Source organism: Rhinichthys klamathensis, unplaced genomic scaffold (genome assembly GCF_029890125.1).
Source record: "Rhinichthys klamathensis goyatoka isolate OS25496 unplaced genomic scaffold, OSU_Roscu_1.1 h1tg000206l_1, whole genome shotgun sequence".
Classification (NCBI taxonomy): domain Eukaryota; kingdom Metazoa; phylum Chordata; class Actinopteri; order Cypriniformes; family Leuciscidae; genus Rhinichthys; species Rhinichthys klamathensis.
In genome coordinates this window covers 1,260,527-1,274,057 of record NW_026606731.1, presented here as the reverse complement: position 1 = coordinate 1,274,057, position 13,531 = coordinate 1,260,527, and the positions used below count along the sequence as shown (strand labels likewise).

The 13,531-nt window shown below is 38.9% G+C and overlaps 1 protein-coding gene across 1 annotated transcript in view; it reads left to right on the top strand.

Moving 5' to 3' along the window:
* The window catches only part of si:ch211-286b4.4 (zonadhesin), a 36,187-nt gene that overhangs the window by 10,305 nt on the left and 12,351 nt on the right, over positions 1–13,531 (top strand). The window contains exons 22-46 of the mRNA XM_056263359.1: positions 64–198; positions 843–1,058; positions 1,382–1,560; positions 2,219–2,321; positions 2,394–2,552; positions 2,645–2,807; positions 2,938–3,041; positions 3,132–3,311; positions 3,469–3,675; positions 3,778–3,957; positions 6,694–6,885; positions 6,984–7,133; positions 7,653–7,756; positions 7,840–8,042; positions 8,484–8,704; positions 9,339–9,485; positions 9,559–9,723; positions 10,138–10,289; positions 10,370–10,538; positions 10,620–10,728; positions 11,558–11,697; positions 11,850–11,975; positions 12,143–12,322; positions 12,985–13,209; positions 13,291–13,417. Coding sequence (XP_056119334.1) covers positions 64–198; positions 843–1,058; positions 1,382–1,560; positions 2,219–2,321; positions 2,394–2,552; positions 2,645–2,807; positions 2,938–3,041; positions 3,132–3,311; positions 3,469–3,675; positions 3,778–3,957; positions 6,694–6,885; positions 6,984–7,133; positions 7,653–7,756; positions 7,840–8,042; positions 8,484–8,704; positions 9,339–9,485; positions 9,559–9,723; positions 10,138–10,289; positions 10,370–10,538; positions 10,620–10,728; positions 11,558–11,697; positions 11,850–11,975; positions 12,143–12,322; positions 12,985–13,209; positions 13,291–13,417 — 4,036 coding nt within the window. The remainder of the gene's footprint in view (positions 1–63; positions 199–842; positions 1,059–1,381; positions 1,561–2,218; positions 2,322–2,393; positions 2,553–2,644; positions 2,808–2,937; positions 3,042–3,131; positions 3,312–3,468; positions 3,676–3,777; positions 3,958–6,693; positions 6,886–6,983; positions 7,134–7,652; positions 7,757–7,839; positions 8,043–8,483; positions 8,705–9,338; positions 9,486–9,558; positions 9,724–10,137; positions 10,290–10,369; positions 10,539–10,619; positions 10,729–11,557; positions 11,698–11,849; positions 11,976–12,142; positions 12,323–12,984; positions 13,210–13,290; positions 13,418–13,531) is intronic.

The window sequence follows — 13,531 nt, the reverse complement described above, 5'->3', positions numbered from 1 at the left end:
TGGTACTACATCATTTATATGGTAATGGATGAGGCTGTTAAAACTGACTGACACTTTTTCAAGGAGATGATGCCGGAGTCTGGGATGACCTGGATCCCAGACCTCTATTCGATTTATCCGAGTCTGAGGGTTATTCAGAATTACGCCTACAAATCACAGAATCATGTACTGGTTTCAAAGGGGACCTGTGTCCTACAGGTACACAATGCACACTGATACTGTATATTTGTTAATAAAAGGCTTCTTTAACATTGCATTAAAAGGATTGTTCACCCAAAAATAAAAAGTCATCATTTACTGACTTTTTGACTAATGTCATTGGCATTGCAAACTTTTTTCTGAACACAAAAGGAAGTATTTCAAAGAATTTGCTGGTCAGTCCTTTCTATGCAGTTACAATGAACTAGAACTGGAGATGTCAAGCTTAAAAAAAAAGGATGCAAATGCACCAGAAATTCGTCATAAATGTAGTTTATATGACTTGTGCACAATATTCCAAATCTTCTGATGTCATGTTATTTTTCTGGGTGAGCAACAGACCACAAAGTTTGCCATTATTCACTAAAAAACTTCACATCCATCTTGAAAGTTAATGAAAGAGTAATGTTGTTTGTTTCATTAACAAATCATTCAGACCAGTTGTGAACCCATTCATTGAAAAGTTCTGACTCAAAAGGACGATTTGTTCACAAATCAGACATAACTATTTCAAAGTATATCAAGACCGAATTTTCTTTTTTTTATGGTGAACAATCTCTTTAATGGATATCGGCCATCTCTATCTGTATAAGATCATGATGATTATGTTCTGATGGCTAAAGCTCAATGAATCATTTCTACAGGGTCTTATTGCCCAGTGGGTTCGTCTCTTCCCCAGCCCTGTGATTCGGGCTCTTATTGTAATCAGACTGGCCTGCACACTCCTGTAGGCCTCTGTTTGGCTGGATTCTTCTGCCCCACAGGATCCTCAAATCCTAGTGCTGTGCTTTGTCCTCCTGGACACTACTGTCCCCGAGGCACACCACTACCCCTGCCCTGTCCACAAAGCACAATGTGTAGTAAGTGAAGCTAGAAGCTAGAGCTAGAAGGATCAATGAACATTTTCATTATTTTGCAAGATGCATCTTCAATTCAGCTTCAGTATTTACCAGCATTGCTTTTACAGTTACATTCTACAAATCTTTCTGTATACCCATAATGCAGTTTATTTAAGAAGAATGCGTAGATGTTGTTTGACATCCTGTCTTTATTGCCTATTAACATTTTATCTGCCATTAACCAATTAAAAAGCTTTTAAAGCACTGCGCCTATTTTCTGATAGGCGTTTCTGGTTTGAACTTTTCTGGGAAGCTTTATGGTTTTATTGTTTAATACCCACCAGGATCTGCTGGTGCATCCGGTGTAGAAGGTTGCCTTGAATGTCCACCGGGATATTTCTGTGAGCGAAGAGGCCTAACTGAGCCCTCTGGTCTGTGCTCTGAGGGCTATTACTGCCCTGGAGGACAGAACACATCCAGACCACCTGAGTATGTGTGTGGTGCAGGCCACTTTTGTGAAAGGGTAAGCGGAAAACTCACCATATGCACAAGTGAATTGATTGATTGACAAACATTTTTTATTTGTATATTATTAAAATATATTGTTTTGCTTTTTGCTCAATTAAACATGCACATTTGAACAACTTTAAACATATTTATTTATAACATTAATGACACCAGAATACAGGGACAAGCCTTTTTTATGTATATTATTAAAATATTAATAATAATTCAAGAATAAAATTCACTTCTTAGGTCTTGTTTAGCCTGAAAAATGAAATAATATTTAATTTATAACAAGTATATACCTATACCTAAGTCAAAGAAGTTATACTATGGTGATCAAATTCAAATTTATATTTAACTTTTTCTTTTTTAAATATAACGTTATAAATATTGTCATCATTTAATTATTTAATGAAATGTTAGGTAATTATGTCTTTTATATGGGGTTTCTGTAGTATTTGAAGTGTTTTTCATGAAATGTTACATTTTGAGTGACCCAAACTCTGTAAAAGTGTAAAAAACAAAACAAAAGAGGCATTTTAACAAAATTGAATTGGCATGAATTTACTAAAATGACTTGTTAATTTAAATCCAAAATTTTAAAATAATTTAAATATCTTAAAATGGCAGTGTGCCTTTTACAAAACATACTCATGTTGTTCCCGCTCTAACAGGGCAGCATCATGGAGAGGCCATGTTTCCCAGGTAGCTTTCAGCCCAGTCTCGGTCAGCATAGATGTGAACTGTGCCCTGTCTCCTTTTTCTGCCCTGAGAACGGTACAAATAAAATTTCAATAAATGAACAGATTAAATATATGCCTTTGCTTAAGGATGTGTTTCTTGTACTAGGTATGACACACCCATTCCCATGTCAGCCTGGATTTTATTGTCCAATCGGAGCATCCAGTCAACATCCCTGTCCTCCAGGGAGTTATGGGAACCGGTCTGGATTGGCTGAGTCTTCTGAATGCTCTCAATGTGACCCTGGGACCTATTGTATAGGGTCAGGTATGACGCATGAACAATGATTATTTTCCCCAGAGAACATGCTAATCCTGCTTGGTCTTATATGTTGAGCTGATATTTATTTGTTTGTCCAGGGGATGTGTCACCAACTGGCCCTTGCAGTGCTGGATTCTTGTGTTTTGGAGGAGCCGTCACTCCCTCCCCAAATGATAATGAGACTGGAATACCATGTCCATCTGGATCGTATTGTCCAGCCGGAAGTTTTGCTGCAATACCTTGTCCCAAGGGCACATTTAGGTACCAGTGTGACACATAATAGTACAAAACAACTGAAAAAATGAGAACATTTTATGTTATAAAATAATGTTTTTAAATCAATTTAAAAAATCTCATTCTATTAAATAAAATAAAATAAATTGTTTTACAGCAATCTGTATCAACTATCCAACATAAGTCAGTGCCAAAACTGTACACCCGGGTTTTATTGCTCAGAACCAAGCCTGACCTCAGTCAGTGGACCCTGCTTATCAGGTTTGAATACAAATCTACGGCAGACAGTTTTTAAGCCTTCACAGGACTTCTTGTAGATTCTTATTAATATGACATGTTGTATTCTCACAGGGTTTTACTGCAGTGAGGGATCTCCGACTCCAGCTCCTCTGTCAGCCGTTTATGGCGATATTTGTCCTCCTGGTCACTATTGTGAGATTGGTAGCGCTGTGCCAACTCCCTGTCCAGTGGGCAGCCAGCGCTCTGATAGCGGGGGAAAGGGCACAGATGATTGCATGCCTTGCCCTGGAGGTACTGTAATACTCTATTTTGGAGATATACTGTCTGCTCTGTGACCTCAAGGTAATGCTCCATTTCAGTGTCGTTACTACACTTTTTAGAAGAGGTCAAATACAAAAGTGATTGTTGTCATTGGTCATACTTTTTATATGTTGTTGTTTGATCGCAGGTCAGTTTCAGGATCAGAGGGGGCAGAGCAAGTGTAAACCCTGTCCTCCTGGTTTCCACTGCATCAACCTCACAAGCGGCTCTACGGGGGTCAGCACTCCTTTGGTCTGTCCTGAAGGCTTTTACTGCCCCAATGAGACTCAGCCTAGAAACCCAGTTCCATGTCCCAAAGGCACATACAGTGATTCTCTAGGCCTCATTTCAGCAGGTGATGTATTCTCTATTCTACTGCAATAAGTGAGGAACATTATTAAATGCGTTTTTCCATTTCTATCATGCTTATTTTATATATGGTTTTGTATAATTGCAGAGCAGTGCCTGGTGTGCCCTATGGGATATTTCTGCGGTTCAGATGGTCTCTCCAAGCCCTCTGGGCCCTGTGCCCCTGGATTCCTCTGTTTTGTACAAGCAACAGTTCCTAACCCCACTGACAACAGCACTGGCACTATGTGTCCACCTGGGGCATACTGCCTTCTGGGAATAAGAGCAGGTTTTTATCAATATTTTAAAGGGCACCTATTATGCAAGATGTAAAATATGTCTCTGATGTCCCCAGAGTGTGTATGTGAAGTTTTAGCTCAAAATACCCAACAGATACTTTTTTACAGCATGTTTAAATTGTCACATTTTGGGGCTCAGAAAAACGCACCGTTTTAGTGTGTATCCCTTTAAATGCAAATGAGCAGCTCCTGCCGGCACAGAGGACCATACCTGTCAAGTATCCCGTTTTGGCCGGGAAAGTCCCGTATTTTACCCTTCTTTCCCGCCGTCCTCCCGTATTAGTGTTTTCCCGTAAATCTCCCGTATTTTAACCTGCGTTATTGAAAAATAATAATACCCCGGGCGGAGTAAAAAAAAAAAAAAAACATTCCCACTCGGAGCTCTGTCACTAGCCTCGCGATAACTACAGGTACTGTAGGTGGCAGTGTCGCGAGGTTAGTGCTCAGATGATGAGTGACAACGCGGAAAAAAACAAAAAAACAAAAAAAAAAACAGAGTCGGATGATCTACGCTATGATATGACAGAGCAAGGCACTCCTGCCAAAAAAACAAAACCCTCATGTACTAAATACCGCGATCAATGGGATAGCGAATTTACTTTTCTGAAGAGGAGCAGGGTGGGGGACAGTCACGGTCACGGTTAGCATCTCACACGGGGAAGGAGCATGGTACGAAAGATTGTTACAGAGAATAGGATGACGTTAGACAACAGAACTGTTTGCTACTCTCATGTAAAATTAACCACTCTGGCCCAGCCCACAAATACACTCCTTCCAAAACAGTTAATACAAAGTCTGCAACAAATTTGTTCAATAACTCACTAAAAGAGTAAAGAAAAGTTATGTGAAATGAAAAGAAAAACTGCAAATGAAAAGCAATGTGAAATGAAAATAATGTGTGGAATGAAAATAAAATGTAAATGTAAAGACAAGCAATGTTAAATGAACAGAAAATATGCAAATAAGCCTTTAAATAATGCTCTTAATATATATATACCATATATATGTGTGTGTGTGTGTGTTTTAATTAACACCTGTCTTAAAATGTAAGGGATACTGGAGCTTGGTTGGGGTGGTGGGACTGATCGAGGTGGGCGCCGGAAAATTTCCCTTATTTTCAAATCCAAAACTTGACAGGTATGCAGAGGACACAACAGAAACTCTCAGCAGTGGGGTTCATTTTCAATTCAATTCAATTCAGTTCAAACAACTTTATTTATCCCCGTAGGGCAATTCAGTTTTAGCCTACCAGTCGTATCAACAAGACAAGAAGACAACACTTAGTCAAGCATTCAGAAACACTGTCAATGACATCATATTGCATTTGGGCACCAGAACAAAGCAACAAATACACAGGCCACAATACATAAACTAAGCAGAGACCAACGTTCAAGTAGATAAATAGATAAATAAATAGATAATACTAAGTAAATAATAAATAAATAGTAAATACAGAGGTTTACGATGCCTGGCACATATCTAGTTGCCGCTGTCAACAGTATTTAAAAACCTGATGGCAGAGGGAATAAAATAATTTGCATATCTGTTAGTTATGCAAATTCTTGCAAAGTACGTCACATTGCCTCGAATCTGAGAACGGCTTGTTCTGAGACATTGCTTATGATTTATTATGGGGATTTAAAAAAAAAAGCACTGGGTGGATTTGTATCATTATAGGGTGGTTGTGTACACACACTCCCAACACACATTTATGTTCAAACCTTGTAAAAGTGAATTTTGCATAATAGGTGCCCTTTAAATAAAAAGCTTTTATTTGTATATTTTAAATTTTAGTAATTTTGTTATGGGTTTTTGTCATTTTATTAAAAGATTTGTTGTATATAAAGTTTAACTTTACTATATATTTATTTCAGTTTTAGTCATTTTAGTACATTTTTATTTCAGAAAGTTCCTAAAGTTTTTAATGTAATATTTATATTTTGTTTTAATATTTTAGCTTTATTTAAATAAACAAAAACTAATTTGAACAGTTTTAGTAAAAAACCTGGGTGCACTCGTGCATTGCTAATGGATCTTAGGGGCATGATTTCAGATGTTAAAGATTTATTGTCCATTACTGAGAAGCACTGTAACTATAATTGACATTTTCTATTACTCATATGTTACGTAAAGTGCAAATGAGTCAGAAAATAGCTTCGAAAAGATAACGATTTTTGCGATTTGCTCATTATTGGCACAATAACAACATTGCTGTGGACGAGCTGTTTAGCTCTTTTACTAAGGGTTTTTCAATCTTTACAAACCCGGAGTCCCTTAAAAAGACTCTCAGCCAACCCAAGGAGCTAGCTTTCTTGCTAACACTTTATACTAACTTTCATTAAAAAACATTTATTACATTATATAATCAGATCATTGGTTCGTTAAATTATCATGGTAATATAATTGGTCTCAAAGACAAAAGCTACATGCCCCTTTTCCTAATTGTTTAAATCATCATTTAAATTTTCACACACACATTTTTTTTTTTTTTTTTTTTTGCACCCTGATCTTGTCGAGCGCAGTGATTTCTATTATTTCTTTCAAAATATTTTAAATAAAATTATTTGCTTCTTTTATCCTTTGTGGAATAGGGTATAGTTTCACAGAACCCTGATTGAAAACCATAACAATACAGTTAAAGCACTGATATTATGGCAGAATTTGGAGTTGAATGATGCAACCATGAGTCATATGGTATTATTGTCTATTTCTATTGTACCGTGTAGGTGAATGTTCTGCAGGCTACTTCTGTGACTGGGGCTCCAGCAGTCCTGAGCAGAGTCTCTGTCCTGCTGGTTTCTATTGCCCCGCAGGCACACACAAGCCCCTGGCCTGCACTGCAGGCACTTTCAGCTTCGTCATGGGCAACAGCCACAGAGAAAACTGTGATCCGTGTCCATTAGGCTACTACTGTCCGGGTGCGTTAGTATTTCTATCTACAAGAAAATTAGTTTAAAACCATCTCTGTGCTTTTTTATAAATCAATTACAATAGATCCTATTGCATTACAATGCAGGGGAAGCAGTATCAGAGCCTCTTCCATGTCCACTGGGACATTTCTGCCCCATGGGCACATCACAGGGCACTCAGTTTCCCTGCCCTCCAGGAACAGTGCAGCCACAGTCTGGGACAGCTAGTATGGAGGATTGTCTACCGTGTCCTGCAGGTCAGACTGAAAATACATGAAAATAACAAGACTTATTGCACAAATACACTACCCTTCAAAAATTTGGGGGAATGAAATTATACTTTTATTCAGCAAGGATGCTTTACATAGATCAAAATTGACAGTAAAGACAATTATAGTGTTACAAAAGATTTTTTTTGTAAATAAATAATTTCGTTTTTCACATATTAAGCAGCACAACTGTAACATTGATAATTAGAAATGTTTCTTGAGCACCATATCAGCATATTAGAATGATTTCTGAAGGATCGTGTTACTCTGAAGACTGGGGTTACGACTTTGACTTTGATATATATTAACATAGAAAAAAGTTGTTTTGAAAAGTAATTATAATTTTAAATATTATATATATATATATATATTTGACTGTATTTTTGCTCAAATAAGTACAGCCTTGGTTAGCATAAGAGACTTTCAAAATCTTTACGTCAGTCTTTTGAACAGTAGTGTACAATATGTGGGGGGAAAGGATCTAATCCATGTAATCTGTCTATCTAGGCATGTTTTGTGCTCGCCATGGCCTTTCAGAGCCTACAGGGCACTGCCAGGATGGATATCACTGCCCTTCGGGTGCCACGAGCCCTGATGGCACTGGAAACATGGTAAATATGATCAGTTCTGTCTCTTAATAGAGACTCTGTGTGTTTACAAAGGGTTAAATTCATTTAAAATGTGTGATTTTCAGATGGAATCTACAGGCAACAACATGTGCCCGCCTGGCCATTATTGCCCGGCTGGTATCAGCTCTCCTCTCCCCTGCCCCGCCGGAACATTCTCCAGCTCCCCAGGGTTGAGTGGGGCAGAGCAGTGCCAGCCGTGTCCTCCCGGGTACTTCTGTGAGCAGACTGCTATGATCCATCCATCAGAAGCAACTCTCTGTGATGCTGGGTAATTATTTATATCTATGCTTTTCAGGAGCTAAACACAGTCATCTGACAACTGTACACCCACACCCACTTGAGCTGAGCCAACCGGGTACACTCATGCATTGCTAATGGATCTTTGTGGCATGATTTCAGATGTTAAAGATTTATTGTCCTTTACTGAGATGCAGTGTAACTAAAATTGATATTGTCTATTACGCAAATGTTACGTAAAGTGCAAATGAGTCAGAAAATGGCTTCGAAAAGAAAACTTCAGTTTCTATGCAGTTGTAGTCAGTAATGAAAACAGATACAGTGGAGTGGCAGTGAAGTGCTTTTGCGATTGGCTCATTTCTATCAGTGGAGGAGGATTATACATTGGGCATCCAAAATCTGGCATATGATTATAAAATAATGATTTTCTTTTGGAATATAGTTTGTGACAGCCTTATTTGTCCCCTCGCAGATATGTTTGTATGAACGGCAGTCGTAGTGCTCGACCAGTAGATGGACTACAGGGTTATATTTGTCCGAGCGGACACAGTTGCCCCATCGGAGCTCCATTGGAAATGCCATGTAAGCCTGGCACATATAGCAGTGCTCCTGGCGCCGCCCACTGTCTCTCATGCCCTGCTGGCACTATGTGTCCTTCCCCTGGCACACAGGAGCCTTCTCCATGTCCCATGGGTGAGTCCAGCCCAGTGCTGAGTAATGCCAGTATGATGGATAATGAGTAATTAATTATGTCTTTCCATTCTGCTACAAATTAAAATCAGACACTGCTGTTCAAAAGTTTGTGGTCAGTAAGATTTTTAAATGTAAAAAAAAAAAGAAAAGAAAAAAAAGTGTCAATTATGTTGACCAGGGCTACATTTATTTGAACAAAAATACAGTAAAACCTGTAATATTGTGAAATATTCTTACAATTTACATATACATAATATTTGGTATTTTAATATATTTTAAAATGTAATTTATTCCTGTGATGGCAAAGCTACATTTTCAGCATCATTACTCCAGTCTTCAGTATCACATGATCCCTCAGAAATCAATCTAATATGCTGATTTTGTATAATATTTTTTGTGGAAACCGTGTTACATTTCCCTCCCAAAATTCTATATTGAATAAAAAGTTTTTAGCATTTACTTGAAATAGAAATCTTTTGTAACATTATTTGTTATTTTTGATAAATTTAATACATCCTTACTGAATAAAAGTAATTAATTTCTTTAAAAAAAAAAAAGAAACTTTTGAACGGTAGTGTACAGTATATGCTATTATGTTTGCTCACAGTCTGCTGTCTTTTCTGTGTTGCATCAGGTCATTTTTGCCCTGTTGGCACTGCTGCAGCTGTACCCTGCCCTGTGGGCACACTGGGACAGGTTACAAGGGCTCAGTCAGAGGCTGCCTGTGTGCCCTGCCCTACTGGCCTCTACTGCAGTTCACCTGGAACATCACAACCACAGGGTCTGATATCATCCCACACTTTGGTTTTGGTCAGTGACTGTATCATATGTACTAATTGTTGTTTTGTTTGTAGGCCAGTGCCAGCAGGGTTATTTCTGCCAAGGAGGGTCTCCAAATCCTGCACCTCTGAATACGACTGGCTACCTCCGGAATGGCCCCTGCCCACGTGGTCATTTTTGCCCTTCTGGGACCCTAATGCCTCTGCCCTGCCCAGCAGGCAGCATTCGTAACCTCACCGGTGTGTACAAACCGCCAACTGACACATTTATTTGAATATAATCTATAAAACATTTAGAGCCTCATGTTAAAGCAATTCAAAGGGCAGTTATTATAAGCATAGAAAAACCACGAAAGGAGCAGCATTTAGATGCAAATGAATAATTTAACACGTGAGCGCAACAGAGCATCAAAATAAGCGAGCTAGTAAAAACAATAGGCTGTGTAGCTTAAAGCACAGGTGCACAAATATTGCACAGATTCAACTTTAGTTGCTCTTATAAATGCACTCTAGCAATATACTTTTCAAATTATTCACATTCATCTAAATGTTGCCCTTCCCATATTTTTTGGAACCTTTTGCACATTAATATTTTATTTACTAATATACAGTGATTTGTGTTTATAATATAACTATTTATTGACCTGCCCACAGGGGGTTACTCCATAGAAAGCTGTCTTCCTTGCCCAGCAGGGCATTATTGTGCCAGCGAGGGCCTGAATGCTCCAACTGGGCCCTGTGCTGCTGGCTTTTACTGCCCCATAGACTTCTCCTCCACCACCCCACACGCCTTCCTATGCCCTAAGGTCAGTTTAGCCTCCTTCACACCTTCTATCCATTTTTAATCTGAGCCTAGCAGCCTGACTGACAGGTTTTGCTTTCTCAGGGTCATTATTGTTCTTTGGGTTCACCCCTGGCCTTGCCATGCCCCACGGGACAGTACCAACCGAATCCAGGCTCGGATAACTGCATCCCCTGCCGTCCAGGCTATTACTGTGAGGAGGCAATTATTGGAGACCCCCGGCCATGCCCGCCACATTCCTACTGCCCTGCGGGTAACCCGTAACCCATGCTGCTGTAAATCTCTGTGGTGTCATTGGTACATTTACTTTATCCCATTGTGCTTTTAATTGCAGCCACAATGGTTCCTCAGCCTTGTCCAAATGGCACATACACCCCACCTGAGGTCAGGGGTCTGCAGGAGGAGAGAGAGTGTTTGCCGTGTCCACCAGGAAAGTTCTGCAAGTACGTCTACAGATCATAGAGTGTTTCATCAAGTGTTTCTTCAACTATTAGAAAATAAACTTAAAGGACACTTTACAATCTCTCACTAGATTATTTTATCCACCAACAATTTGAGGTCGGTAAGATTTTATAGAATGTTTTTGGAAAAAAGTATCTTATGCTCATCAAAAAGCATTTATTCATTCAAAAATACAGTAAAAACAGTAATATTGTGAAATATTGTTACACTTTAAAATAACTGTGGTTTGAAACATAGTTTCAACTCCTTTGCTGAACTTAAACATTGTTATAGTGGTGCCGAATCCCGGGAAGAAGGAGGAACACGCTGTCAATGAGCCCTCACAGCTGTGGGAAATCCACAGAGCCATCGTGTATGGGCTGAGCAGAGTCTGCCGCCATGGGGCCACATTAACACTCGCGCCACCGGCATCGCTCCGTTCTCACGGCTCTCTGCCCCACCCTGCTTGCCACTAATATATTTTATAAATTTGGAGCTCAAGAAACATTTTTTATTATGAATGTTGAAAACAGACGTGCTGCTTAATATGTTTGTGGAAACCATGATGCAATTTTTTCAGGATTCTTTGATGAATAGAAAGTTCAAAAGAACATAATTTATATATAATATAAATATTTTGTAACATTATACATGTATGATCACTTGTGATCAATTTAATGCATCCTTGCTGACTAAAAGGATTTTTTTTTTTCCAAAAGAATCTTACTGACCCCAAACTTTTGAACGATTGTGTAATTTGTGGATATACATCCCATTTTTTTCTGAATGAAATGAAAATTTGATGAGTTTTTGTGTCTGATTATTCCTCAGGGCTGGACAGGTCAAAGGTCTGTGTGCTGCTGGATTTGTGTGCATCTCTGGCAGTTCAGAGTTCACCCCTCAGGCGGCTTTTCTTCTCAACAGAGACCAGTGTGAGTGGGGAGCGCAGTGTGCTGGACCATGTCCCGCTGGTACGTTATTCAGCTTCCTCTAAACCCTTCTATGAATCCGATGAAGAGTCTTAATACATGAATAAAGTGATTAAGAATCTTATATGATTATAAGTACTGTACTTTAGGTGTTCAGAGTGCGTGTTTACTCCTGGTGTTGTTTATTTGGACAGGCTTTTATTGCCCTGAAGGTACTGAGGAACCTTTATCTTGTCCTGCCAACACTATAAGAGAAACCCCTGGAGCAAGTGCTATACGTAACTGTTTGCTTTGTCCTCCAAGACAATGGTGTTTAGAGGGTATGTCAGTTGCTAAATGCTATGTGTAAATACTGTGTGTTTGATTACCTGACAGATGTCAATGTAGTGTATACTTAGTATATACTTATATAAAGTAGTTTTACATGTCTTGCTACATCCATTGGAATGAAAAAATAAGTTTCCTTTTGCTTTCTGCCCTCTTATAGGTGAACCCATCCCACGCTTGTGTCCACCAGGCTATTACTGTGATGGCATAGCTGATTATGAGTCTGAGGGGCGGCCCGGGCCCAGACAATGTCCCCCGTTCACATACAGGCCCACATCTGGGGCAGGGAGCAAGGGAGACTGTCTCACCTGCCCACCTGGCACTTTTTGTAACTCCACAGGTCTGACATACCATATATAACATACTATATATAATCGTATATTTATGTAAGGGGTCAGTAAGTTTTTTTTTTAAGACATTAATAATTGTATTCAGCAAGAACACATTAAATTGATTAAAAGTGACAGTAAAGAGATTTATAATTACATTTACAGTAACATTATAGATTTAAATTTTCAAATAAAAGCTGTTCTTTTGAACTTTCTATTCATTAAGGAATCTGAATTTTTTTCCACAAAAATATTACAAAGCACAACTGTTTTCAACATAATGATAAAAATAAATGTTTTTGAGCACCAAATAAGCATATTAGAATGATTTCTGAAGGATCATGTGGCACAGAAGACTGGAGAAATTGCTGCTGAATTCAGGTTTGCCATCACAGAAAAAAGAAATACATTTTAAAATCTATTAAAATTGAAAACAGTTACTTTTAAATTGTAATATATTTCAAAATATTACACTTTTACTGTATTTTTATCCAATAAATGCAGCCTTGGTGAGCATAAGAAACTTATAAAAAAATCGCACTGATCCCAAAATGTATATAATATACCATATCTAATCATATATCCTTGTATAACCACTTCATTTCATGTTCAAAAGGATTGTCTAGATTATCATTTTGTTCCTTTCATCAGTAACTATATTAACTGTTTTCAGGGCTCACTGATTTCTCAAGCTTCCTTTGCCCACCGGGTCATTGGTGCAGTGGGACAGGTTTCCCAGTGCCCTGTCCTGCAGGCACTATGAGGGCACAGGCCGGGGCAGCTGCTGTCAGCCAGTGTGAACTTTGCCCTCCTGGAACCTACTGCCCAGACCCTCGCACCACAGGCCAGCCTAATACAGCAGGCATCCCATGCCGAGCTTCTTATGAATGTCCTGCAGGTAGGTGCATCATTCATATTTACAAATGCACTAAAAAGTTAATATGGGCATATTATAACTGTAAAGTGATCCATCATTCAGGCTCAGTGACAGAGATCCCTTGCAGAGCTGGTTCATACTGTAGACCCCAGACAGGAGAGCCCAGACCGTGTCCAGCAGGATACTACTGTCCTGAAGGATCTCACACCTACAGCTCACCGAAGCAAGTGTAAGCACCAACCAATTAGAAATGTACGATATATCGGGACCATATCGGTTATCGGCGATATTAGACATTTTTGATATTGGATATGTAATTGTGATGCTCCTTTTCTCTATTTTT